This window comes from Haematobia irritans, unplaced genomic scaffold (genome assembly GCF_050003625.1).
Source record: "Haematobia irritans isolate KBUSLIRL unplaced genomic scaffold, ASM5000362v1 scaffold_35, whole genome shotgun sequence".
Classification (NCBI taxonomy): domain Eukaryota; kingdom Metazoa; phylum Arthropoda; class Insecta; order Diptera; family Muscidae; genus Haematobia; species Haematobia irritans.
Genome location: NW_027445794.1, coordinates 37139 through 64106, shown reverse-complemented (window position 1 = coordinate 64106; position 26968 = coordinate 37139). Strand labels below are relative to the sequence as shown.

The window sequence follows — 26968 nt, the reverse complement described above, 5'->3', positions numbered from 1 at the left end:
TATTCCACAAAACACATACAGATAATATTTTATTTAGGGTTTGGGGCTCAGAGAACTACCTTCTGACTAAATCATTATTTGATAACAAAATTTGAATCACTGCTTCCTAGTTGTGAATCATTTGGAATTTTTGGGAAAACGGGCTCCTGCTACAAAAAAATTTATCAAAATTCTACACAGGTCGTTCCAGGTAGGTTTCGGTGTCTTCTCAAAAGACATGTACGGAGTACAATGTCATCTATATGCGATGGAAAAAGAACTCTTTGGGTAACTACTCTGGCCCACATATAAGCCGAAGGAAACTTTGGATGCATATTGCTTTAAGGACCTGGTACTGGAGCACAGGGAAAAACTATAAGGATGGACAATGACAAAAAATAAGAAATGAAATGAACAGTTGTAGTGGTCCTCTAAAAACAGGCTGATTAACCTACGCTAGCTCACCGACGTCAGTTAAAAAATTAATTGATCTAATTAAAACTTAAATCGATTCAATAATTTATTTAATCAAAAATTATTGAAACAAGCATTCCTTAACTTGAATATTTTCTCAAATTTAAATAAGATTTTAAATTAAAACAAGTAAGTAAAGTCTAAAGTCAGGCGGGGCCGACTATATTATACCCTTCACCCCTATGTAGGCCAAAATTTGTGTTACCATATCAACTACTTCACATTTGCTGGAAGCTATATAAAGGAGACATTTTTTTTACTTTTACAAAATCTCTAGAATTAAAATTTAAATCGGCTAACGCTATCCAGTTAATTGGAGGAAACTTCCATTAAAAATGGGTCTAAAATGTGTAACAGTCTATCATATTTCCCCAACTCTGGTGTACATATATATGGGAGCTATATATAATCTGATTTTGACTAAATTTGACATGTATAGTTAGAATAAAAGTTCTGCTATCTATGCGAAATTTCACGTAAATGGGAGTATAAATTTGGCCCCCCTGGTCATATGAGTGCAAATCGGACGGAGGATATATATGGGAGCCATATCTAAATCTGAACCGATTTCAACCAAATTTGGCACAATTACCGATCATATGAGTCTAAATCGGACGAAAGATATATATGGGAGCTATATCTAAATCTGAACCGATTTGGCTGATAGATTTTCGAGGTTCAAAAAATATTTGGATGTACGGCATTTCAAGAAAATCGGTTAATAAACACGCTAACTATGACCAAATCGGGGATAAATATATATGGCAGCTATATCTAAATCTAAACCGATTTTTTCCAAAACCAATAGCGATTGTCTCTGTCCCAAGAAACGGCCCTATGCCAAATTTGAGAACGATCGGACTTAAATTGCGAGCTGTACTTTGTGCACAAAATTACATATACAGACAGACGGACGGACAGACAGTCAGACAGACAGACGGACATCGCTAAATCGACTCAGAATTTAATTCTAAACCGATCGGTATACTAAAAGATGGGTCTATGACCACTATTTCTTGGCGTTACATACAAATGCACAAACTTATTATACCCTGTACCACAGTAGTGGTGAAGGGTATAAATATTGATGACACATTTTTCGAACACTCATATTTTACGAGGGCTGCTCGGAAACTTCTTAGCCTATCAATGAAAGAGAATAGTTAGTTTTTCAAAAATATTTTTATTTTTCAATATAATCTCCTGAAACTTCAATACACTTAGTCCAACGCTTTTCTACCAATTCTATCCCTTGATTAAAATGGTTTTCCTCAAAGTCTTCAAAATAGTGGTTTACAACTGTAATTGCATCTTCATTTGAGGTAAAACGCTTGCCAGCAAGGATTTTTTTTAGATTTGGGAGCAAGTAAAAGTCACTGGGAGCTAAATCAGGAGAATAAGGTGGGTGGTCAAGCAACTCGTACTTTAATTCGTTGATTTTAGCCATTGTTAAAACACTCTTGTGTGCTGGTGCGTTGTCTTGATGAAAATTTATTTTTTTCTGTTGTATGCCAGGTCGTTTTTCTCGTATTTGTACATTTAATTGATCCAAAAGGTTGCAATAGTACTCTGAATTTATTGTTTTACCCTTTTGCCGATAGTCAATCAATAAAATACCTTTGAAGTCCCAAAAACCGTTGCCATAACCTTACCAGCCGATTGAATTGTGTTTGCCTTCTTTGGGGCACTTCCTCCAGCTTCAGTCCATTGTTTGCATTGTTCTTTTGTCTCTGGAGTATAGTGGTTGATCCATGTCTCATCCATAGTTATGAAACGACGCTTAAAATCCATTTTATTTCGCTTAAAACGATCCAAACAAGCTTGAGAAATGTTCATTCTTATGCGTTTTTGATCGACTATTAACAAATGCGACACCCATCTTGCAGAAAGCTTTTTCATCTGCAGTTCTTCATGCAAAATTAAAAGGACTCGATCATTTGAGATGCCCGTGATATTAGCAATTTCACGCACTTTTATTCGTCGGTCATTTAAGACCATATCATGCACTTTGGCTACAATTTATGTTGTTCTTGTTGCTGTTTTTGGACGTCCACTACGTGGTTCATCTTCAATGCTTGTTCGACCATGTTTATATTCACCAACCCAATTTTTTACTGTTGCATATGAAGGACCACTTTCACCTAACACATTCACCATATCATTATGAATTTCTTGTCCCGATAAACTTTTTTATGTAAATATTTAATGACGCACGCATTTCTAATTTTTCCATTGTAAAAAAATGGCGGATGCGTCTTTTTTGAACACTTGTTTCTGTATGAAGGAGTTGCCAGATCGAAACAAAATTTAACATGTGTTCATAAAAAAACACTTAATTTTTTTCTGTTTATAGGGCGCTTTTTGTGCTAGGATAAGAAGTTTCCGAACTGCCCTTGTAGAAGTGACAATATTTAAATTCACAATATTTAAACAGAAAAATATTTATGAATATTATTTATTGCCCAAAAATTTTTCCCTTTTAGAAGGTTTCTCCATAAAAGCGATCTCGTTTTCGTGTCTAAAGAAATTATTATAAATACCTGATGGATCTAATTTACACCAAACCAATATTGTATACCTGAAAGAAAATTAAAAAAAAATGTTACAAAAATGTATTAATTTTAACATGAAAATTGATTTTTTAAGTTGCGGTAATGCTTGACGATGGCAATGTATCTTAAAACCTCTTAACACCGTCTTCTAAATTGTATGTAAGTCCATACGTGGTATATATTAAATCAAAAACAAGTAAGGAAAGTCTAAAGTCGGGCGGGGCCGACTATATTATACCCTGCACCACTTTGTAGATCTAAGTTTTCGATACCATATCACATCCGTCAAATGTGTTGGGTGCTATATATAAAGGTTTGTCCCAAATACATACATTTAAATATCACTTGATTTGGACAAAAGTTTATTTATGATTTATCGCTCGATATATATGTATTAGAAGTTTAGGAAAATTAGAGTCATTTTTACAACTTTTCGACTAAGCAGTGGCGATTTAACAAGGAAAATGTTGGTATTTTGACCATTTTTGTCGAAATCAGAAAAACATATATATGGGAGCTATATCTAAATCTGAACCGATTTCAACCAAATTTGGCACGCATATCTACAATGCTAATTCTACTCCCTATGCAAAATTTCGGAGCAAAAAATTGGCCTCTGTGGGCAAATGAGCGTAAATCGGGCGAAAGCTATATATGGGAGCTATACCTAAATCTGAACCGATTTGGCTGATATTTTGCAAGTTTTTCGAGATTTTCGAGGTTGATATACACGCCAATTATGACCAGATCGGTGAAAAATATATATGGCAGCTATATCTAAATCTGAACCGATTTTGCAAAATCAATAGGGATCGTCTTTGAGCCGAAACAGGACCCAATACCATATTTTAGGACAATCGGACTAAAAATGCGAGCTGTACTCTGCACACAAAAATACACCAAAAGACATACAGACAGACGGACATCGCTAAATCGACTCAGAATTTAATTCTAAGTCGATCCGTATACTAAAAGGTTGGTCTATGATTACTCCTTCTTGGCGTTACATACAAATGCACAATCTTATTATACCCTGTACCACAGTAGTGGTGAAGGGTATAAAGATCGATTAAATACGTATATAATTCAGTTTGACAAAATTTTCTATAGAAATAAAATTTTAACAAAATTTTCTATAGAAATAAAGTTTTGACAAAATTTTCCATAGAAATGAAATTTTTCATAGAAATAAAATTTTGGTAGATTATTTTTGGCTCGAGTGGCAACCACGATTATGAACCGATATGGTCAAATTTTCTTGTGAGTGGAGATCGGCTATATATAACTATAGACCGATATGGACCAATTTTGGTATGGTTGTTAGCGGCCATATACTAACACCTCGTTCCAAATTTGAACCGGATGGGATGAATTTTGCTCCTCCAAGAAATTCCGGAGGTCAAATCTGGAGAACGGTTTATATGAGGACTATATATAATTATGGACCGATATGGACCAATTCTGACACGGTTGTTAGAGACCATATACTAACACCATGTTCCAAATATACACTGGATCGGATGAAATATGCTTCTCTCCGCAAGCCAAATCTGGTGATCGTTTTATATGGGAGCTATATATAATTGTCAACCGATGTGGACCAATTTTTGCATGGATGTTAGAGACTATATGCCAATACCATGTACCAAATTTCAGCCGGATCGGATGAAATTTGCTTCTCTTTGAGGCCCCGCAAGCCAAATCTGGGGATCGGTTTTGTATGGGGGCTATATATAATTATGGACCGATGTGGACCAATGGTTGTTGTTATACCAACACCATGTACCAAATTTCAGCCGGATCGGATGAAATGTGCTCCTGTTCGAGGCGCCGCAAGCCAAATCTGAGGGTACGTTTATATGGGGGCTATACGTAAAAGTGGACCGATATGGCCCACTTGCAATACCATCCGACCTCCATCAATAACAACTACTTGTGCCAAGTTTCAAGTCGATAGCTTGTTTCGTTCGGAAGTTAGCGTGATTTCAACAGACGGACGGACGGACGAACATGCTCAGATCGACTCAGAATTTCACCACGACCCAGAATATATATACTTTATTGGGTCTTAGAGCAATATTTCGATGTGTTACAAACGGAATGACAAAGTTAATATACCCCCATCCTATGGTGGAGGGTATAAAAAGATCGATTAAATACGTATATAATTCAGTTTGACAAAATTTTCTATGGAAATAAAATTTTAACAAAATTTTCTATTGAAATAAAATTTTGACAAAAATTTCTATAGAAATAAAGTTTTGACAAAATTTTACATAGAAATGAAATTTTAACAAAATTTTTAATAGGAATAAAATTTGAACAAAATTTTCTATAGAAATAAAATTATGACAAAATTTTCTATAGAAATAAAATTTTGACAAAATTTTCTATAGAAATAAAATTTTGGTAAATTTTTTGGCTCGAGTGGCAATCAGGATTATGAACCGATATGGACCAATATTTGTGTGATTGGAGATCGGCTATATAAAACTATAGACCGATATGAACCAATTTTGGTTCATATCAAATTTGAACCGGATCGGATGAATTTTGCTCCTCCAAGAAGCTCCGGAGGTCAAATCTGGAGAACGGTTTATATGGGGGCTATATATAATTATGGACCGATAAGGACCAATTCTGGCACGGTTGTTAGAGACCATATACTAACACCATGTTCCAAATTTCAACCGGATCGGATGAAATATTCTTCTCTTAGAGGCTCCGCAAGCCAAATATGGTGATCGGTTTATATGGGGGCTATATATAATAGTCAACCGATGTGGACCAATTTTTGCATGGTTGTTGTTATACCAACACCATGTACCAAATTTCAGCCGGATCGGATGAAATGTCCTTCTGTTCGAGGCGCCGCAAGCCAAATCTGAGGGTCCGTTTATATGGGGGCTATACGTAAAAGTGGACCGATATGGCCCATTTGCAATACCATCCGACCTACATCAGTTGCTATTGATGTAGTTCGGATGGTATTGCAAATGGGCCATAGTTTCAAGTCGGTAGCTTGTTTCGTTCGGAAGTTAGTGTGATTTCAACAGACGGACGGACGGACATGCTTAGGTCGACTCAGAATTTCACCACGATCCAGAATATATATACTTTATGGGGTCTTAGAGCTTTCGATGTGTTACAAACGGAATGACAAAGTTAATATACCCCCATCCTATGGTGGAGGGTATAAAAATTTGAACTTATAGTTAGTCTAAGGGCGTTTTCGTTTCGCAAAAAATATGTTGCCTTGGTGTTACACTACTTTTTTCGTCATTGTGTTTTCACTCAAATGATAGTGTCATTCCAAAATTATTGTTAATTCATAATATTGTGAGGGATACAGGACCCAAAAGCTATAACAGTGTCCTTCATATTTTGCAAACAATTTCGAGAATGTTGCACCTTTTTTACCAATCGAAATCGCCATAAGTAAGGTATTATTACCTAATTAAAAATTTGGAAAAGTCGACTTTTTAATTTTTTAAGTCACACTTAACGATTTCTCTAGTTTTTTGATATTTGGAAAAATGGATTTTCGATTATGACAAAATCGACATTTTACGCATATAAATTTTAAACTTCTCATAAAGTACCCAGCAAAAAAAAGCGCTGCCAAAAAAGTAATGAAAATATTATTTTTGGATCCGGAAGTGGTGCAAAATTGACGCAGAAGTGATGAATTAAACATGGGCTTGTTATAGGACGGAAGTCCTCCATTTCAACAGCCGTTGCACTGAATTTGCATCACTTCTATAGATGTGATCCGAATGCAATGTTTTGGATGCAAATTAAAAAATTCTGTGATATTTTGTCAAATAAATAATTTTTATAAATTTTTTTATAATTTTTGAAGGATTCTGACGCTTGTCGGAAGCGTTTGACCTCAAATATTTTCAAAAATTCACAATTTTTTCAGATTGGATTTAGCATTTTTTTCGACATAATTTAAATGATTTTTACCATTTTATGAATTCTTACTCTATTTTTAACCTATCTGAAACAAAAAAAGTTAAAATTATCCATTAAAAGTATGAAAAAATCAAGTTATAAAAAATTGAATTAAAAGATCTTCCTGAGTAGTTAAAATAAAGAACATCATTGGAAGTGCATCTTCTGGAAGTGCTTTTAAAGTTGTGCCTTTGGAAGAACTTCCAAATTTTTTGCTGGGTATGGGGCCTACAGGTTGATGATGATTGTCTTTAACTGTTTTCATATTATATAACGACATAGCAGAAAAGTTTGTGGACCTAATATGAAATACTATTCATAGAAAGAAAGTTCATGATCTTTACTTTAAAAGTTTTACTTTTTAGATTTAAGACACGAATCGTTGAAATTTTTGTTCCTCCGCTAAAGTCATATGTTTTTTAAGTAAGGCAAATTGCCCCTAGAGTAATGGAAAACATTTTTGATTTAAGGAAATAAACTTTAAATTAACTGAGATATTTAATTTTTGGATTAAAGATAAAAACTCTCAAATATAGGCTAATATTTATTTTGAGGATTTTGCATTTTAGATTTAATTGTGTGCTTTTTGTTTTTAATTAAGAAAATATTTTTTACTACGAAGGATCCAAGTACACATTTTTTTGAGTGTATGATATATGAAATGCAATTATGAGTTGTAGTTATTATTGCCCTTCAGTTAACGATTTTCGTATTAGTTCCGAGGCCAATTTATTATCAGGCTCTCTTAGACTATTCAGCCCATGATGTGGCTTCTTTAAAATAATAATAATTTTGAAGAAGCTATAACGGAGATCTTCCTCAAGATCAATATGCCCCAATTCTGCATCATTGTCAACGTCCCGTACCAAATTTCTACCGGATCGGATAAAATTTGCTCTTCCAAGAGGCTTAGCAAGAAATCTGGGCGTCACATCGACCAATATCAATAACAAATCGCTTGTCGATAGCTTGATTAGTTCGCAAGTTAGCGTGATTTCCACAGACGGACGCACGGACATCACTATATTGTCTCAAAAGTTCACCACAACCCAGAATGTATATACGTTATGGGGTCTGAGACCAATATTTCGATGTGTTACAAACGGAATGACAAAGTTAATATATCCCATAGGGTCGATGGTATAAAAATTTTGTGTAAAATGCATGTTCTAAAATTTAGGTAGGTACGATAAGAGCATTTTTCAAATAAAAGGTAACCTCTATATACATGTATATCCATGTTCCATTTTACGCCAAAGACGACCTTTTCATTAAAACTACTATTATTCGACTTTAGGACTTATTCCAAAATTATCCAAACTCGATTAGTCGAAATTGTAGATTTGAAAAATATAGACTTCGTTTTTTTTCTTAGCAAAAAGTCGTTTGTCGACTTTTGTACCCGTAATCAGGAGAAGATCTTTTTATGTAAACTCACTTAAGCTTTTTCGTACCACGTATCACAGTTTAGAACATTTCGTCCAACCACTGTTAATCGTGCAATTTTTATTGGAAACACATCATAGTTGCTATTACTGGCAATTGTGGTAGTAGGAAGTATTACCACATTGTCATTACTTAAGTGGGTTTTAATGAAAAAAAAAAAAACAACAAGAACTTACAGATATAAAACCCATTGTGGTATTTCAATGTTAACTGCCTTGACCATGGTGTCATTGAACAATTTTGTATTACCAATGCCGATAATGGACATTATGTCATTCTGTGGTAATGTTGGTATAACCTCGACCTACCATCACTGAGACAAAGTAGAACAAACCCTCACAACTATTTTCAATTTGCAAATAAAATATGAGAGAATAATGGGATGTCAAATTAAATGTGATTTTCGATAAATATTTAGACCTGTGATTGTGATTATTAAAAAAAATTATATGGGGAAGGATATATGGACCAATTTAAACAAAATTTGAATAGCTCTTTATGGGCCTTAAATAACTCTGTGTATCAAATTTTAGGCAAATCGGATAAAAAGATAAGGGTATGGGCTATATTTCTGCATGATACATAATGTTGATGTTTTAGCGCGATCAAATATATATACTAAAAAAATAGTGAACCCAACAGGAAGAACATTTTTGGTTAATTTTAGAAAATTTTAACTAAACAGTATTACAAACGCTGATATCACGTCGATATCACCAAAATAATGTGTTTGGACAAATTCAAGAAAATTTATTAGACATAATTAATTTTTTCACTTGTTAACGAAAATGTTGTAGTTTGAAGAAAAAAGTGGAGTTCAAAATTGCAAGAATGTCTTTAGAGCCATAAGAAGTTCAACATGGATCCATTTGTAGTAAAATTGACAAACTTAAAAAAATTAACTATTTTGTGAGAAGTACGAATTTAGTAAATCTTTATTCGTCATTTTGTATAACTTGTTCCGTTCATTAGTTCATTTAACTAACGTACGCAAAAAAATTATTAGAGTAAATGAAACTTTATTCAAACATAATAATTTCATGAACTAAAATAAAGTTAGGTTAGGTTAGGTTAAAGTGGCAGCCCGATTAAGATTCAGGCTCACTTAGTAGTATTCAGTCCATTGTGATACCACATTAACTAAAAGTACATATGGGCACTTCTAGTTCTAACCGCTGAACCTTCTTGATTAAAAGTTAAGTTAGCCTTAGCGAAATATTGGGTTCACTTATTCTTACAACTTTTGGCAAGGTAAAACAAATTAAACCAATATTTCCCTGCAATTCAAAACGAAAAGCTGCCCGGAAAATCGCCTTTTCGAATGTTTGAAAAAGTCAACTCTATAATGCTTAAATTCAGATTTTGACCTTCCCTTAAAGATTTTGGTATTGATTTCGTGGCCAAGATGATGCTTCTTAAAAAAAAAACATTTTTAAGGGAACTATATAGCTTTAAATTTACACTAAAAAAAGCTTAACCGTTTCCAAAGATTATATTATTACTCTAATGAGATTGTTTTTGGTTCCCATCCAAAGAAGCGGAGACTTGAAGTAAGGATACCTCTAAGACACAACTCTTTTTTTAAATTTGAATTATGTGTACTTGATACTACCCAGCAAAAACTCATATTACCAGGTATGAGTACAAGTATGCCTGCGCCAAATTATGTACATATATCAGCAGTAATACTTTTACATGGGAATGATATTGGAGGAAAGTACTGCGGTGCAAACATACCAGCAGCCGAAAAATAAGTACTTCATCGCAAGCATACCAGCACTCCAAAAATAATAGGTTTACCATAAATAGAATCAAAACGAGCGAGTGAGTTGCTGCTCTCATAACTATTTATAGATTTTATTATCTCTTATAAGTTAGTTTCGTATTCGCGGTCTTTTACTACCCCTTTCTCTCCCTCTGTTCATATTTATGGTACCATTTGTACTTTGAAAATCTCTATGACGCCAAGACGAATCCAACTCAGACCTGTTGTTTTGTAATCCAATACAATATACTCTACTCCACGGCATGGATTTATTCAATGAAGTAATTTTGCAATATAAATGATGTACTATACAACTTAAGAAAACAAGGGTGGTATTATAAATTAATATGTTTTTCGCTACTATTAATGATGCTCACAATCGCTATTCTATTCTATATTCTATTAAAAACAAATGTCAAGAAAAAAACAAATTTTCAACAAAAATTTAATTAATTAATATTTAATACGAATAAAAAAACAAGTATTAGAAAGAACGCAATCAGGCTATTTTAAGTGCAAATTTTGGACAATTAAATTTTACAAAAAAATAGAAAACTAATAAAAAATAGAAAATTAATAAAAAAAGTAAAAAATAATAATAACAAGTATATACGGCCGTAAGTTCGGCCAGGCCGAATCTTATGTACCCTCTGCCATGGATTGCATAGAAACTTCTACTAAAGACTGTCATCCACAATCGAATTACTTGGGTTGCGGTAACACTTGCCGATGGCAAGGTATCTTAAAACTTCCTAACACTGTAACATATACCACATAGTCCATACGTGGTATGTATTAAACTAAAAAGGCCGATTAAATACGTATATAATTAAGTTTAAAGTTTCTATAGAAATACAATTTTGATAACATTTTCTATAGAAGTAAAATTTGGAAAAAAAATTTTCTATAGAAATAACATTTTGACAATGTTTTCTATAAAAATAAAATTTTGGTAGATTATTTTTGGCTCGAGTGGCAACCATGATTATGAACCGATATGGACCAATTTTTGTGTGATTGGGCTATATATAACTACAGATCGATACGGACCAATTTTGGCATGGTTATTAGCGGCCTTATACTAACACCACGTTGCAAATTTCAACCGGATCGGATGAACTTTGCTTCTCCAAGAGGCTCCGGAGATCAAATCTGGGGAACGGTTTATATGGGGGCTATATCTAATTATGGACCGATATGGACCAATTCTTGCGTGTTTCTTAGAGACCACATTCTAACACCATGTCCCAAATTTCAACCGGATCGGATCAATTTTGCTCCACCAAGAGGCTCTGGAGGACAAATCTGGGGATCGATTTATATGGGGCTATATATAATTATGGACCGATATGGACCAATTTTGGCATGGTTGTTAGAGACAATATACAATTCAATCGGATCGGATGACTTTTGCTCCTCTAAGAGGCTACGGAGGTCAAATCTGGGGATCGGTTTATATGGGGGCTATATATAATTATATAGCAAGTCGAACCTTTTCTAAGGTGACGACATCAAAAGGAGGCAATCACTCTCGAAAGAGATTCAAGGAACGAAGAAATGCTTTGTTTATCCTAAAGAAATTAGGATCAGTCGAACCAAGCACGTTGTCGGCTAAGCAAAGCGATTCCTTAAAATGGGCTCAAGGAATTCTTGAAGCTGGAAAAAGGGAACGATCACCGGATGAGCTACCATCCTCTAAACGGGATCAAAGATCGTTTGCCTCAGTTGCAAAAGACAGCCTTGTGATGGCTATTATTAATAAAGGAGCATTGGACGGTATGATTCCAAGGCAAAAATGGGGGGAAATTGAGAACGCGATGTCTGGTGTCTACTCAGAGGTGCGAAAAAAGTTTCCCGGACCAAGTCCTCGACAGCAAGATGCTGGATGGTATCAAGGACGATATAAGTTAATAGCTTTTGCAGACCAGAGGTCTATGGATTGCTTTAAAGCTGCATTGATGCTAATTGGTGAAGTTTGGGAAGGAGCCGCTTTGGAGTTAGTCGATAAAAAAGACATACCGGCTAAACCTAGAGCACATGCATGGATACCGGCAAACCCTCCTGATCCTGAGTCAATACTAGAGAGACTAAAAGAATGTAACCCAGATCTTCCAACCGCCGATTGGAAGGTTGGTCGTTTGGATGAGGTGGATGGACCAAGACGACATGCGGTGTTTATATTAAATATAGAGTCGCTGCCACATCTAGCCCAGACCCAAGGACGCGTAAGTTATGGCTTTCATGATATCCATATGAAGGTATACAAAAGCGATCAGCCAAAGGATACCGAAACGGACAAGCCTCCGGTAGAGTCAGCAGTGAAAAAATCTCCTAGCGAAGCCGAAGGAGACATAAAACCTGCAGACTATGGCGAAAATCATATGCGGGAAGTTTCTACAGGCTCAAGCCTCACCAAAGCTGAACCGCGGATTGTTGCGAGAGTCACCGAGATCTGTGAAGAGGAAGCCCTTGATGACTCAATTGAAGCGGCTGATGTGACGGTGGTTGAAAATTTGGATGGTTCTACGGTTCCTCCAGATAAATCTTCACCATTGTAAGGCCGCTTGTGCTGCCTTAAAAGTTCTCCTGATGAAAGGAGACATAGATATAGTTCTTATTCAAGAACCATACATATATAAGAACAAGATCTGTGAATTAAGCACTCCGGGTTTCAAACTTTTGCATAATACCGGTAACGATATAAATCGAGCATGTATAATTGCTAAAAACGAACTAAACTTGTTTCTGCTTCCTTCATTGAGCAATGCAGACACTGTCGTAGCCAGTCTAGAGATATCCACATGCAAATATTGGGTATCTTCGGTCTACATGGGACATGATAGGGATATGCCACCCTGTGCCGTTAAGACCTTAGTTGATGAGTCACTAAAAACAAAGACAAAACTCATTATGGGATGCGATGCAAATGCACATCATAGTATTTGGGGAAGTAGTGATACTAATGCAAGGGGAGAGTCGCTAATAGAGTTTATTTTGCGTACTAACCTGGTAGTTTGCAATAAGGGAGATGCACCAACCTTCGTCACCAGGAACAGACAAGAGGTTTTGGACGTAACGTTGACCTCTCCGGAACTGAATGATAAGATATCTGAGTGGCAAGTTTTGAGGGAACATAGCTTCTCAGATCATCGCTACATCAGTTTCAGATTGGCTGTTCGTACTTCAAAGACCATATTTCCGCCAAATGTTAGGAAAGCTGATTGGAATAGGTATAGGGAATCGTTCAATTTGATGATACCGGAAGTGCCGGATACAAATATGAGCACTGTGCAAGATATCGAACACGCAGTGGAGCGGATTACTAAGGCCTTCAACATTTCACTGAAAGCTGCATGCCCTAGAGGAAAGCCAAGGGGAAAAAATCGGCCGCCATGGTGGACTACGGAGTTAAGTAATATGAGGAAATCCTGCAGGAAGCTCTTTAACAAAGCAAAGTCCACAAGAGCTCCGGAGGATTGGGACACTTACAAGATGAATCTGAGAGAATATAAACGAGAACTGAGAAGGTCTCAACAAAACTCTTGGGATGATTACTGTAGCAGTATTGAGAATACGTCAGAGGCTTCCAGACTACGGAAGGTACTAGCGTCCACTAACACCGCTCCAGGTTTCATTAAAACATCGGAGGGAAATTGGACAACGTCCAGTGAGGAGACGTTGGAGGTACTTTTGGACACACACTTCCCTGGAAATCAGACGGTTGAACCATGTTCCGGCGGTGTAACAGAGGCTCAGCGATCATTTCCTATCGAGGAAATTGTGTCGGAATCTAGAATAAAATGGGCTTTAAATAGCTTTGGACCATTCAAATCCCCCGGACCTGATGGAATTACTCCGGCGGAGTTACAGGCAGTGGCTGAAAGAATTATCCCCTGGTTGACGGTGATCTAAAGGGTGATTTGTTAAGAGCTTGATAACTTTAAAAAAAAAAAAACCCATAAAATTTGCACAATCTCATCGGTTCTTTATTTGAAACGTTAGATTGGTCCATGACATTTACTTTTTGAAGATAATTTCATTTAAATGTTGACCGCGGCTGCGTCTTAGGTGGTCCATTCGGAAAGTCCAATTTTGGGCAACTTTTTCGAGCATTTCGGCCGGAATAGCCCGAATTTCTTCGGAAATGTTATCTTCCAAAGCTGGAATAGTTGCTGGCTTATTTCTGTAGACTTTAGACTTGACGTAGCCCCACAAAAAATAGTCTAAAGGCGTCAAATCGCATGATCTTGGTGGCCAACTTACCGGTCCATTTCGTGAGATGAATTGTTCTCCGAAGTTTTCCCTCAAAATGGCCATAGAATCGCGAGCTGTGTGGCATGTAGCGCCATCTTGTTGAAACCACATGTCAACCAAGTTCAGTTCTTCCATTTTTGGCAACAAAAAGTTTGTTAGCATCGAACGATAGCGATCGCCATTCACCGTAACGTTGCGTCCAACAGCATCTTTGAAAAAATACGGTCCAATGATTCCACCAGCGTACAAACCACACCAAACAGTGCATTTTTCGGGATGCATGGGCAGTTCTTGAACGGCTTCTGGTTGCTCTTCACTCCAAATGCGGCAATTTTGCTTATTTACGTAGCCATTCAACCAGAAATGAGCCTCATCGCTGAACAAAATTTGTCGATAAAAAAGCGGATTTTCTACCAACTTTTCTAAGGCCCATTCACTGAAAATTCGACGTTGTGGCTCGTTAGTAAGTCTATTCATGATTAAATGTCAAAGCATACTGAGCATCTTTCTCTTTGACACCATGTCTGAAATCCCACGTGATCTGTCAAATACTAATGCATGAAAATCCTAACCTCAAAAGAATCATCCTTTATAAACAATGTGTAAACTTAGCATATATTCCAGAAAAGTGGAGGGAAACAAAAGTCGTCTTCATACCTAAAGCAGGAAAAGCCTCTCACTCGAGTGCGAAGGATTTCCCACCAATCAGCTTATCCTCATTCCTACTTAAGACCCTGGAGAGGATGATAGACATGTATCTTAGAACTAGCGTGGATTCAGGTTTGCTCTCGAAACGACAGCATGCATACTCGAAGGGCAGGTCTACTGAGACCGCATTGCATGAACTGGTCAGCTTTATTGAAAGCTCACTATCTGTCAAAGAATACACAATCGTGGCGTTTCTAGACATCGAAGGGGCGTTCAATAATGTCCATCCGAGCTCGATATTAAATGGACTGAAAACTCTGAATGTTGATCCAGGTATACTTAGGCTGTTAGACGAACTTCTAATGAAGAGACGTATTTCAGCCACACTAGGGCAAGCAAACATACAAAGGTATGTGAACAGAGGCACACCCCAAGGAGGAGTTCTATCACCTCTTCTTTGGAATGTTGCTATAAACGACCTTCTGGTTTCCCTAGAAAAAGAAAGGATACAAGTGGTGGCATACGCAGATGATGTGGCGCTAGCAGTCAGGGGAAAATTCCCATCAACAATTAGAGATATTATACAGAGAGCCCTCCGGATGACTGAGAAATGGGCGAAAGATAATGGTCTTGGTGTAAATCCAGCAAAGACAGAAATAGTCATGTACTGCAAAGATCGCAAAACTCCCACGGTTAGGCCCATTTCCTTAGGGGGTACTGAATCTGGTGGCAGGCACTTCAGAAACCGACTTGTTTATATAAAGTTCAGCGTATGGCGAGCTTATGTATCTCAGGCGCATTTAGTAAGACAGGAACAGACTCCCTTAATGTCATGCTACATCTATTGCCTTTAGACATTTTGGCCAAACAGTCAGCTGCAACAACGGCTGTGCGGTTGCGTGAGCTATCGCTGTGGTCGGAAAAAATGTACGGTCATAGTTCGGTCCTCAAAGTAATGCCAGATGTGCCTAACGTAGTGGATTACACCCTGGCAAAACCACTTTTCGACAAAAAGTTTGAAACTCTAATTCCCAACAGTGAGGCGTGGTGTGCACAGACCCCGGGGAATAAAAGATATATAGATTTCTATACTGATGGCTCCAAATTGAATGGACAAGTGGGGTTCGGAGTATATTCTAAAGATCTGGAAATTCGAATAGCGAAAAGATTACCTAATCACTGTAGTGTTTTTCAGGCTGAAATATTGGCAATAAGAGAGGTGGTGAATTGGCTGAGAAGTAATGTTCCAACAAATATTGGCATTAATATATACTCAGACAGTCAACCTGCAATAAAATCCTTGGACTCTGTGTTCTTTAACTCAAAAACGGCCATAGACTGCCGCAAATCTCTCAACGAGATGGCTGAGCAGTACAATATTCACCTAATATGGGTGCCTGGTCATAGGAACATACCGGGGAACTGTGAAGCAGATGTGTTAGCAAGGCTAGGAACTACCTTACATATTCCAGGGGAACTAGAATCTGTTGGTATGCCTCTGGCCACCTGCAAGCTCTTACTGCGTGAGAAGGCTGTTATGATGGCCAATATTCGATGGGAAAATTGCAAGGGTTGTAACGATACCAAGCAAATATGGCCCCATTTAAACTTAAACCGCACACTAGATATGCTAGTGTTCTCAAGGCGTCAGATAGCACTCCTAATATCTGCTATAACGGGTCGCTGCCTGATAGGCGAATTTGCAAAAACTATAGGTGCGAAGTATAATGACTATTGTATAAGCTGTCATGACGTGGAGGAAAAGGAATCATTTAAACACCTCTTGTGTGAGTGTCCTGATTTTTGTGTAAGGCGTAAGCGAATTTTAGGAGCATATAGCTTTAGATTACTGGCTGACCTGGAAAACGTTAACTTAAGCAGTTTGTTAATGTTTTTGGAGCAATCTGGTTGGTTCCACAAAAGTAAATAATAGAGAAGGTTCAGTGGTTAAGACTAGAAGTGCCCATATGTAATAGGTACTTTTAGTTAAATGTGGTATCACAATGGACTGAATAGTCTAAGTGAGCCTGAAATTTAATCGGGCTGCCACTTTAACCTAACCTAACCATATATAATTATGGACCGATATGGACCAATTTCTGCATGGTAGTTAGAGACCATATACTAACACCACATACCAAATTTCAGCCGGATCGGATGAAATTTGCTTCTCTTAGAGCTATCGCAAGCCAAATTTGGGGGTCCGTTTATATGGGGGCTATACGTAAAAGTGGACCGATATGGCCCATTTGCAATACCATCCGACCTACATCAATAACAACAACTTGTGCCAAGTTTCAAGTCGATAGCTTGTTAGCGTGATTTCAACAGACGGACGGACGGACGGACGGACGGACATGCTCAGATCGACTCAGAATTTCACCACGACCCAGAATATATATACTTTATGGGGTCTTAGAGCAATATTTCGATGTGTTACAAACGGGATGACAAAGTTAATATAATAATTAAAAATAGAGTCTCAGAAGGATTCGAACCCGGACCTCAAGATATGATTTTAATTACTAGTATTAATAAAAGGAATTACATTTGTTATTGGTAATTTATTATTTTAAAATCTCAGGTAATACTACAAGTAGTAAGTTTTTGATTACCGGTATTACTGGAAGAATCACTAGTGCTTACACAGTGTTTGCTGGGTAGGAAACAAATTTTAATTTCTTCACTTTTTCAAATTTTTTATTCATATTCTATAAAAATCCTTTAATAACGTGTTAATGAAAACTTTAATTTCCAAATTCAGACTCTATTTCAAATAAAAATTATGCTATTTTTTTCAAATAAAAAAGTTTCTAAAATAAAGTATGTTCTTCAACCTATTTTCTATTTTTGAACGCTCTTTTGCTTCGTACACACAGAGAAGAAACATGATTGTCACAATCATATTCGAAGAGCAAAATAATGTGATAGGAGCTATGCGGCGACCATGTAACATTTTCACCTGCAACCATGTTGACTCAGTGAACATGGTTCTACGAAAAATAAAATTGTTCTCATCTAAAATGTTATTATATTGATAAAAAGAATTTTGTTTGAATCAAAAGACAATGGTCACGATCTAAAATGTTATGGTATTCGTCACAAATGTTTGTCTTCCAATTAAAAGAACATGGTCACAACCTCAAATGTTTTGATCTTTATGAAAAAAAAACTTTTTTTCGTCGTCGAAAAAAGAACGCCACTTGAGAAAATAAAACGCAAATTTAGCTTTATTTATTTGTTCTTATTTATTTATAAACTAATTCATTGTTTATTTGTATTTATAATGTCGAGCAAGCAAACATCACATATTTTTATACACTCTATTTTGGTTTAATTTCAACAATAAGTAAACATTCCATATTTACTTAATGCTCATCAAATGTACAAATATGTAACATGTAACTGCAAATAAAAACAAGTATATACGGCCGTAAGTTCGGCCAGGCCGAAGCTTATGTACCCTCCATCATGGATTGCGTAGAAACTTCTTCTAAACACTGCCATCGAATTACTTAAGTTGCGGTAACGCTTGCCGATGGCAAGGTATCTTAAAACCTCCTAATACCATCTTCTAAAGTGTATGTAAGTCCATACGTGGTATATATTAAATCAAAAAAGATCGATCCAATACGTATATAATTCAGTTTGACAAAGTAGACATACAATTTTGACAAAATTTTCTACAGAAATACAATTTTAACAAAATTTTCTATAGAAATAAAATTTTCACAAAATTTTCTATTGAAATAAAAATTTTGACAAAATTTTCTATAGAAAGAAAATTTTGACAAATATTTCTACAGAAATAAAATTTGAACAAAATTTTCTATAGAAATAAAATTTTGACAATGATGAAAATTTTATTATGAACCGAATAAAATTTTAACAAAATTTTCTCTAGAAATAAAATTTTGACAAAATTTTCTATAGAAATAAAATTTTGGTAGATTATTTTTGGCTCTAGTGGCAACCATGATTATGAACCGATATGGACCAATTTTTGTGTGATTGGACCAATTTTGGTATGGTTGTTAGCGACCATATACTAACACCACGTTCCTAATTTGAACCGGATCGGATGAATTTTGATCCTCCAAGAGGCTCCGGAGGTCAAATCTGGAGAACGTTTTATATGGGCGCTATATATAATTATGGACCGATATGAACCAATTCTGGCACGGTTGTTAAAGATCATATACTAACACCATGTTCCAAATTACAACCGGAATGGATGAAATTTGCTTCTCTTGGAGACTTCGCAAGCCAAATCTGGGGATCGGTTTATATGGGGGCTATACATAATTATGAACCGATGAGGACCAATTTTTGCATGGTTGTTAGAGACCATATACCAATATCATGTACCAAATTTCAGCCGGATCGGATGCATTTTGCTTCTCTTGGGGCTCCGCAAGCCAAATCTGGGGATCGGTTTATAAGGGGGCTATATATAATTATGGACCGATGTGAACCAATTTTCGCACGGTTGTTGGAGACCATATACCAACATCATGTACCAAATTTCAGCCGGATCGGATGAAATTTACTTCTCTTTTAGGCTCAGCAAGCCAAATCTGGGGATCGGTTTATATGCACTCAAAAAAAAAGTGAACTCTCTATTTCACTAAAGCCAATTTAACTTTATATTAGTCCATAGAATCATTATGTTTGGAAAAAGTTTACTTTACTCAAATAATTTTTTGCGTACGTTAGTTAAATGAACTAAAACACAGGAAAAAATTATACAAAAATAAAGCATAAAGGTTTCCTAATTTCGTATTTCTCACAAAATAGTTCATTATTTCTTTAAATTTGTAAATTTTACCAAAAATGTGTCCATCATGAACTTCGTATGGCACTAAAGACATTCTTGCAATTTTGAACTCCAAGATTTCTCTTAAAACTACAAAATTTTCTTTAACAAGTGCAAAAACTTAGTTATGTCTAATAAATTTTCTTGAATTTGTCGAAAAATATTTACTTATTTTTACCATATCGGAGTGATGCCAGCGCTTGTAATACTGTTTAGTTAAAATTTTCTAAAAAAAATCAAAATTTTCTAAAATTAATCGAAAGTTATCTTTCTTGGTGGGTTCACTGTTTTTTCAGTGTGGGGGCTATATATAATTATGAACCGATGTGGACCAATTTTTGCGTGGTTATTAGAGACCATATACCAACACCATATACCAAATTTCAGCCGGATCGGATGAAATATGCTTCTGTTAGAGGCTCCACAAGCCAAATCTGAGGGTCCCTTTATATGGGGGCTATACGTAAAAGTGGACCGATATGGCCCATTTTCAATACCAACCGACCTACATCGATAACAACTACTTGTGCCAAGTTTCAAGTCGATAGCTTGCTTCGTTCGGAAGTTAGCGTGATTTCAACAGACGGACGGACGGACGGACGGACATGCTTGGATCGACTCAGAATTTCACCACGACCCAGAATATATATACTTTATGGGGTCTTAGAGCAATATTTCGATGTGTTACAAACGGAATGACAAAGTTAATATACCCCCATCCTATGATGGAGGATATAAAAATGTGCGTTTGGTTACATAGCAACGTACCGGGCGCATATGACCGCATGAAGTTGACGAACTTTTAACTTTCCAATGCGTGGGGTGCGTTGACAAAACTAAACAAAAAGTTGGTATTCCGACGCATGTGTAACCCAATTGAAAAATCGTATTTGTCAGCTCATTCAATGTAATGTAGGCACCTTAAGGTAAGGACTCAAATTTCAAAGTTTCGTCTCCTCAATTTAGGGAAAACAATTCTCAAAGCAAAGAACTTCATTTTAATACAATTTCTTTATGATAAAGAAATGTGTCCTTAATTACGCATACCAACATTTAGGTGGTGTAATCATTCATATTAAGTCACAATATTGTTCAGTGTAGATTATACTATTGTAATTGTCTCCAGCGACATTCTTGCATCAGGCGTTCAGCCACCCTTATAGCATGAACTCTTTTACGCGATAAGTGATTCAAATTAACATAAATTTGATGCTAATGTTTCTAAATCACAATTTTCATTTCTATCTTGCCCTTATTTACGGCTATGACCTAACATATAAATAATAGGCCGTGAATTCAAAATGCTAATTCTGACTTGTTAAGCATATTTGGATCTATCGATGCAATTATTCATTTACTCGAATATCCTCTGCATGCATTTGGTTGAGGCTACGGGCAGTATGTATTTGTTTTTTTTTTTCGATATTTCATGTCGCAATGCATTGAATCTATCGACACACTGAAAAATTATTGCCAAGAGGCTAAAGATTTCATGTCTTTAAAATATGAATGTTAATTTTGCGTAGCACAAAAAATGCAATTTTCTTATAAAAACATTTCCTACTTTTTATATTTTTATTGAGGGCATTTTGTCCTTAGAGCAAGGCGATTTCTTCCTTTTCTGTCAGTGCATATCGTACAGAGTTATTGTAACAAATATCGAAATTCTCTCATTGTTTTGAGGGAAAGCATCCGCCCTCCCCCTGAAGTTGTTGGCAACAAGTATGTTTTTCGAACTTACCCATTTATAACCCCCGCAAGAGAATCCCTAATACCACCCATCCAGCGTTGCCAATTTAGCTTTTTTCCCGCTAGATTTGGCTTTTTTTGAAGACGTTTAGCGGGAAAAAAATGCATTTAGCTTTTAGCTTTTTTTCTGGCTTTTTTTCATGACCCTTTTAGCTATTTTTGGCTTTTTTTATTTTCGACATGTTTCTATTGGAATATGGATAAATCGGCGTTTTTATCTAAGCCTTGCTGCAAGTATAAGGGTTTCCACATATTTCAAAGCTCAGATGAAACATTAATAATGAGTCCAGCCATTATGCGGGCATTTTTGTAGCAAATCCACCTTGTTGTAAAGTTTTTTCATTATATACATAAAAGTTATCGTAAACTTTAAATCTACTATTACCATACAAATTTGTTAGATAAACTGTCAGTAAATTATTGGGAATATTATCATTTGACTCGTTTATCCTTTTTATGTTATTATAATATTCTAAAGTTATTACGATATTACTAAATTAAAATAGTAGATGTGAATAGCTTTGTGCACTGAAAAAATATTGTCGTCTCCTTAAAATACGAACGCGAATTTTGGTTATAATGGCATTTGTGAATTTCTTTTATATAAACTGTTTTCCTTGTCCAAAAGACGATAAAGTCGTTTTCTCCTTATAATTAAGTGATTCAACTTAAAAATGGGTATGTTTTCATGAAAGAAGGAAGAATTTATGAAATAGTCTTTAAATGTGAGGAGTTTTTGCATCTTAACCACAAACCAAAATAGCGTTCAAAAATAGAAGATGTTTTTCAACACTTTATTTTAAAAACGTATATATACAAAAATTTCTACTTGAAGTCGAGTCTGAATTTGGAAATTTAAGTTGGCGTTAGCTCGTTTTTAAAGCACTTTGATAGCTCATGAAGAAAAGGAAAATGTTTTTACTGGGAAATGTAAACTATAGGTATTTTCTACAATTTAAATAAAAGTAATGTATTTCGAATTTTTTACAATTTCAAATCCAAACTAAAATTTTATTTAAAAAAATGACAAATCATTTTTTACCAAATCCAAAGCATGCTTAGATCATTTAATATTTTAAAATAACAAGTAAATAAAATAGAGGTGTTGGGAAGGTAGCTCCCACAAAACGAAGGACTTCCAGTAAAAAATTTGTGATAGTAATCAAAATGTATCGAATACGCAAACAGAGCTAATATGCCTTAGATATTGTTACAGTCTCACAGAAGTGGAATTAAAATGAAAATAATATGCATTGTAAGTGAAATAAAGCCTTTAAGATTGTTAAATTTCAATCAAAAATGTGACTTTTGATACAAAAAAATTTAGCTTTTTTTCTAGCTATTTTTTTTAGCATTTTTTAGCTTTTTTAGCTATTTTTTTGGGCAAATCTAGCGGTTTTTGGTGAAACAATTCTGGCATCGCTGCACCCATCCTTAGTGGGTCTATATTTTTCATCTTGCTATTCATAAAACAGCCAAAATATAAACAAACTTTTTCATTTATTCAAACCATTCAATGGACTGGCAAGCAGGACGTCGAATGATGGACGATGTGCGAGTTACATTTGTTTCCCCACCCTCAATGTTGATATATTTTTTTGCCAATGGAAGGATTGTGGTCGAATAGTGCCCAAGGACATAACACCAACACACACATACGCACACAAAAGGTTGAGTGTTCAGTTGGCGGCCATAGAATGAGCTTTGGCAGTTATTTGCATAAATTTCCAATGCTATAATAAAGCGAGACAAGGATGGAATTACAATAACGGCTTCAATGATAATGACATCAAACTGTGATGCATGAAATATGAAGAGGCCAGTCACAATGATGATATTGACTGCATTGGCCTATTCAACAACAACGTTGAATAAGGCTACTAAGGTTGTCAGTTTACGTTTATTTGAATTGTGGCCTCCCCCTGCGATAGGTTAACTTGGTTTTAGCATTTATAGCTAAGAGTCGGACCTACTAGGGTGGGTGGTGCCAAATGTGTTTAACTTATGAAAGCACATCAAATGGGCGTAAAGATTGGCCAGATCGCTATTCATTTGCTCTCCTTTAAGGTTTTGAAACCTTGAGCTATGTTTAGGGAATTGTTGAATAATTTATAGAATGACTCATAAAAACGTAGAATCTACACTAGTAGAAAAATCTTTGTAATATTAACGAACTTTGGGCCTATGAAACAGTTTCATACACCCACAAAAATAATGCTTTACTCTTGAACGAAATTTTAGACAAACGAAATTTCTCTTTATTATAAAGTATTTCCTTTAAGAGCAACTAAACTCGGAAATATGACAAGTATAAAGGGTGATACGGTCAAAATTTGGTCAATATAAACTTGACGTATTTCTTTCAATTTTGCATTTAAAAAACCTGAACACTCCTCATTTTGAAAGTGTGTGTGTGTGTAGAATGTTGCTCTTATTTTGATTTTGGAATTCACTCTTCAGTTGTGAAAATGCCGCCCAAGCAAGAAGAGCAGCGTATCAAAATTTTGCTCGCGCATCGCGAAAATCCGAGCTACTCGCACGCAAAGCTGGCAAAATCGCTAAAAGTTGCCAAATCAACCGTTACAAATGTAATTAAAGTGTTTGGGGAACGTTTGTCGACAGCCAGGAAGTCTGGATCGGGGGGAAATCGAAAAGCGGAAGCCGCTGAGACGACAAAGAGAGTTGCCGGTAGTTTCAAGCGAAACCCTAACCTCTCTCTCCGAGATGCCGCAAATAAGCTGGGTGTATCGTCTACAACCGTGAATCGAGCCAAAAAACGAGCCGGACTATCGACTTACAAGAAGGTAGTGGCTCCAAATCGCGATGATAAACAATATACGACGGCCAAAGCGCGATCCCGGAGGCTGTACACGACGATGCTGACGAAGTTTGACTGCGTGGTAATGGACGACGAAACCTACGTCAAAGCCGACTACAAGCAGCTTCCGGGACAGGAGTTTTATACGGCAAAAGGAAAGGGAAAGGTAGCAGATATTTTCAAGCACATAAAACTGTCAAAGTTCGAAAGAAATATCTGGTTTGGCAAGCCATCTGTATCTGTGGCTTGAAAGCAGCATTTTCATAGCTTCCGGGACTGTCAACCAAGAAATTTACGTGAAAGAGTGTTTGAATAAACGTCTGCTGCCTTTCCTGAAGAAACACGGTTGTTCCGTACTGTTTTGGCCGGATTTGGCATCTTGCCATTACGGTAAAAAGGCCATGGAGTGGTACGCCGCCAACAACGTGCAGGTGGTTCCCAAGGACAAGAACCCTCCCAACACGCCAGAGCTCCGCCCAATTGAGAAATACTGGGCTATTGTCAAGCGGAACCTAAAGAAGACCAAAAAACTGCTAAGGACGAGCAGCAGTTCAAGGCAAACTGGCTTTGTGCGGCGAAGAAGGTGGACAAGGTGGCTGTACAAAATCTGATGGCAGGTCTCAAGCGTGAGGCCCGGCAATTCGGATTTGGAAAAGCGAAAGCCTAACTGAATATTTTTCCTGAATTTTATACTAATTGAACTTGAAAAAGAAATTTAATTTGATTTTTTAAATAAACGATTTCACCGATTTACACGCGTTTTCAATTGACCAAATTTTGACCGTATCACCCTTTATGATCATTTGTGATCATGTATACTGATAAAAATATTATCGTAAGGTCCAAGATTTCTTGTCATTGCAAAACGAAAGCGAATTTTAAGTATAAAGGACAAATTTCTCTGATATAAAGTTTATTTCCTTGTCCAAAAATCGATAAATTTCCAATGAAGTCATTTTGAAGTCATCATAGTTAAATGGTTCTACTAAAAACTGGGTATCTTGACATGAAAGAAAAATATATTGGATTAAGATCAACTAGGCTTTAAAGGTTTTAAACAATTCTTCAAAATTATTCAAATCGACTTTAAACTTGGTAACTTTTTGCATATTGACTACAAGGCAAAAAAGCGTTCAAAAATAGGACATGTCCTATAACACTTTATTTTGAAACAAAGTAAAATTTCTACTTAAACACGAAGATGAATTAACTTCTTATCGGCTGTAAAAGAGCGCACGTTTATCACAAAATGTTTATTCTTTTCTTCCAAAAAATGTCGTTGCAAATAATACAATTTTTTATTTTGGATTTTCTTAGACTAATTCTAAAACTGGCTTTTAAGATATCTATGTACGCAAATAAAAATCCGACGTTTCGTTCGTAATTTCCAACTTCTTCTGCGATGATTTTTATTGAAATCTGACAACAGTAGTAACAACAAGTATATACGGCCAGGCCGAAGCTTATGTACCCTCCACCATGGATTGCGTAGAAACTTCTTCTAAATACTGCCATCCACAATCGAATTACTTAAGTTGCGGTAACGCTTGCCGATGGTAAGGTATCTGAAAACCTCCTAACACCGTCTTCTAAATTGTATGTAAGTCCATACGTGGTATATATTAAATAAAACAAGTATATACAGGAGTAAGTTCGGTCGGCCGAATCTTAAATACCCACCACCATGAACCAAATATTAGGGTTTCCTTTGAAATTTCAGGAGGGCTTGAGGTCTTCAGGACACTTCCCGAAGATAAATTTAAAGATTTCACCTATGAGGACTATATAAGATTCTGGATTTATAAGAACCATTTTTGTTTGAGTTTTAGAGGAAGCATTAACATCTCTTGTAAGTGTGTAAGAAAATTATAAAATAACGTCTTGATTTGAAATCTTAAATCTGCAGATTTTCACCCTAGAAGTAAAATCTGGAAATTTTACATTGAGTTTCAAGCAATTTTCACACACTCAAGAAGTGAAGTCGGTCTATATCAGCGTTGCCAGAATTGTTTCACCAAAAACCGCTAGATTTGTCCAAAAAAATAGCTAAAAAAAGCTAAAAAATGCTAAAAAATAGCTAGAAAAAAAGCTAAATTTTTTTTTAAAAGTCACATTTTTGATTGAAATTTAACAAACTTAAAGGCTTTATTTCACTTAAAATGCATATTATTTTCATTTTAATTCCACTTCTGTGAGACTGTAACAATATCTAAGGCATATTAGCTCTGTTTGCGTATTCGATACATTTTGATTACTATCACAAATTTTTTCCTTCGTTTTGTGGGAGCTACCTTCCCAAAACCTCTATTTTATTTACTTGTTATTTTAAAATATTAAATAATCTAAGCATGCTTTAGATTTGGTAAAAAATGATTTGTCATTTTTTAAATAAAATTTTAGTTTGGTTTTGAAATTGTGAGAAATTCGAAATACATTACTTTTATTTAAATTGTAGAAAATACCTACAGTTTACATTTCCCAGTAAAAACATTTCCATTTTCTTCATGAGC

At 35.8% G+C, this 26968-nt stretch overlaps 1 protein-coding gene across 1 annotated transcript in view; it reads left to right on the top strand.

Moving 5' to 3' along the window:
• Positions 1–23468: 23468 nt before the first annotated feature.
• The window catches only part of LOC142242533 (uncharacterized), a 29407-nt gene continuing 25907 nt past the window's right edge, over positions 23469–26968 (top strand). Inside the window, exon 1 of the mRNA XM_075314112.1 lies at positions 23469–23571. Coding sequence (XP_075170227.1) covers positions 23469–23571 — 103 coding nt within the window. The remainder of the gene's footprint in view (positions 23572–26968) is intronic.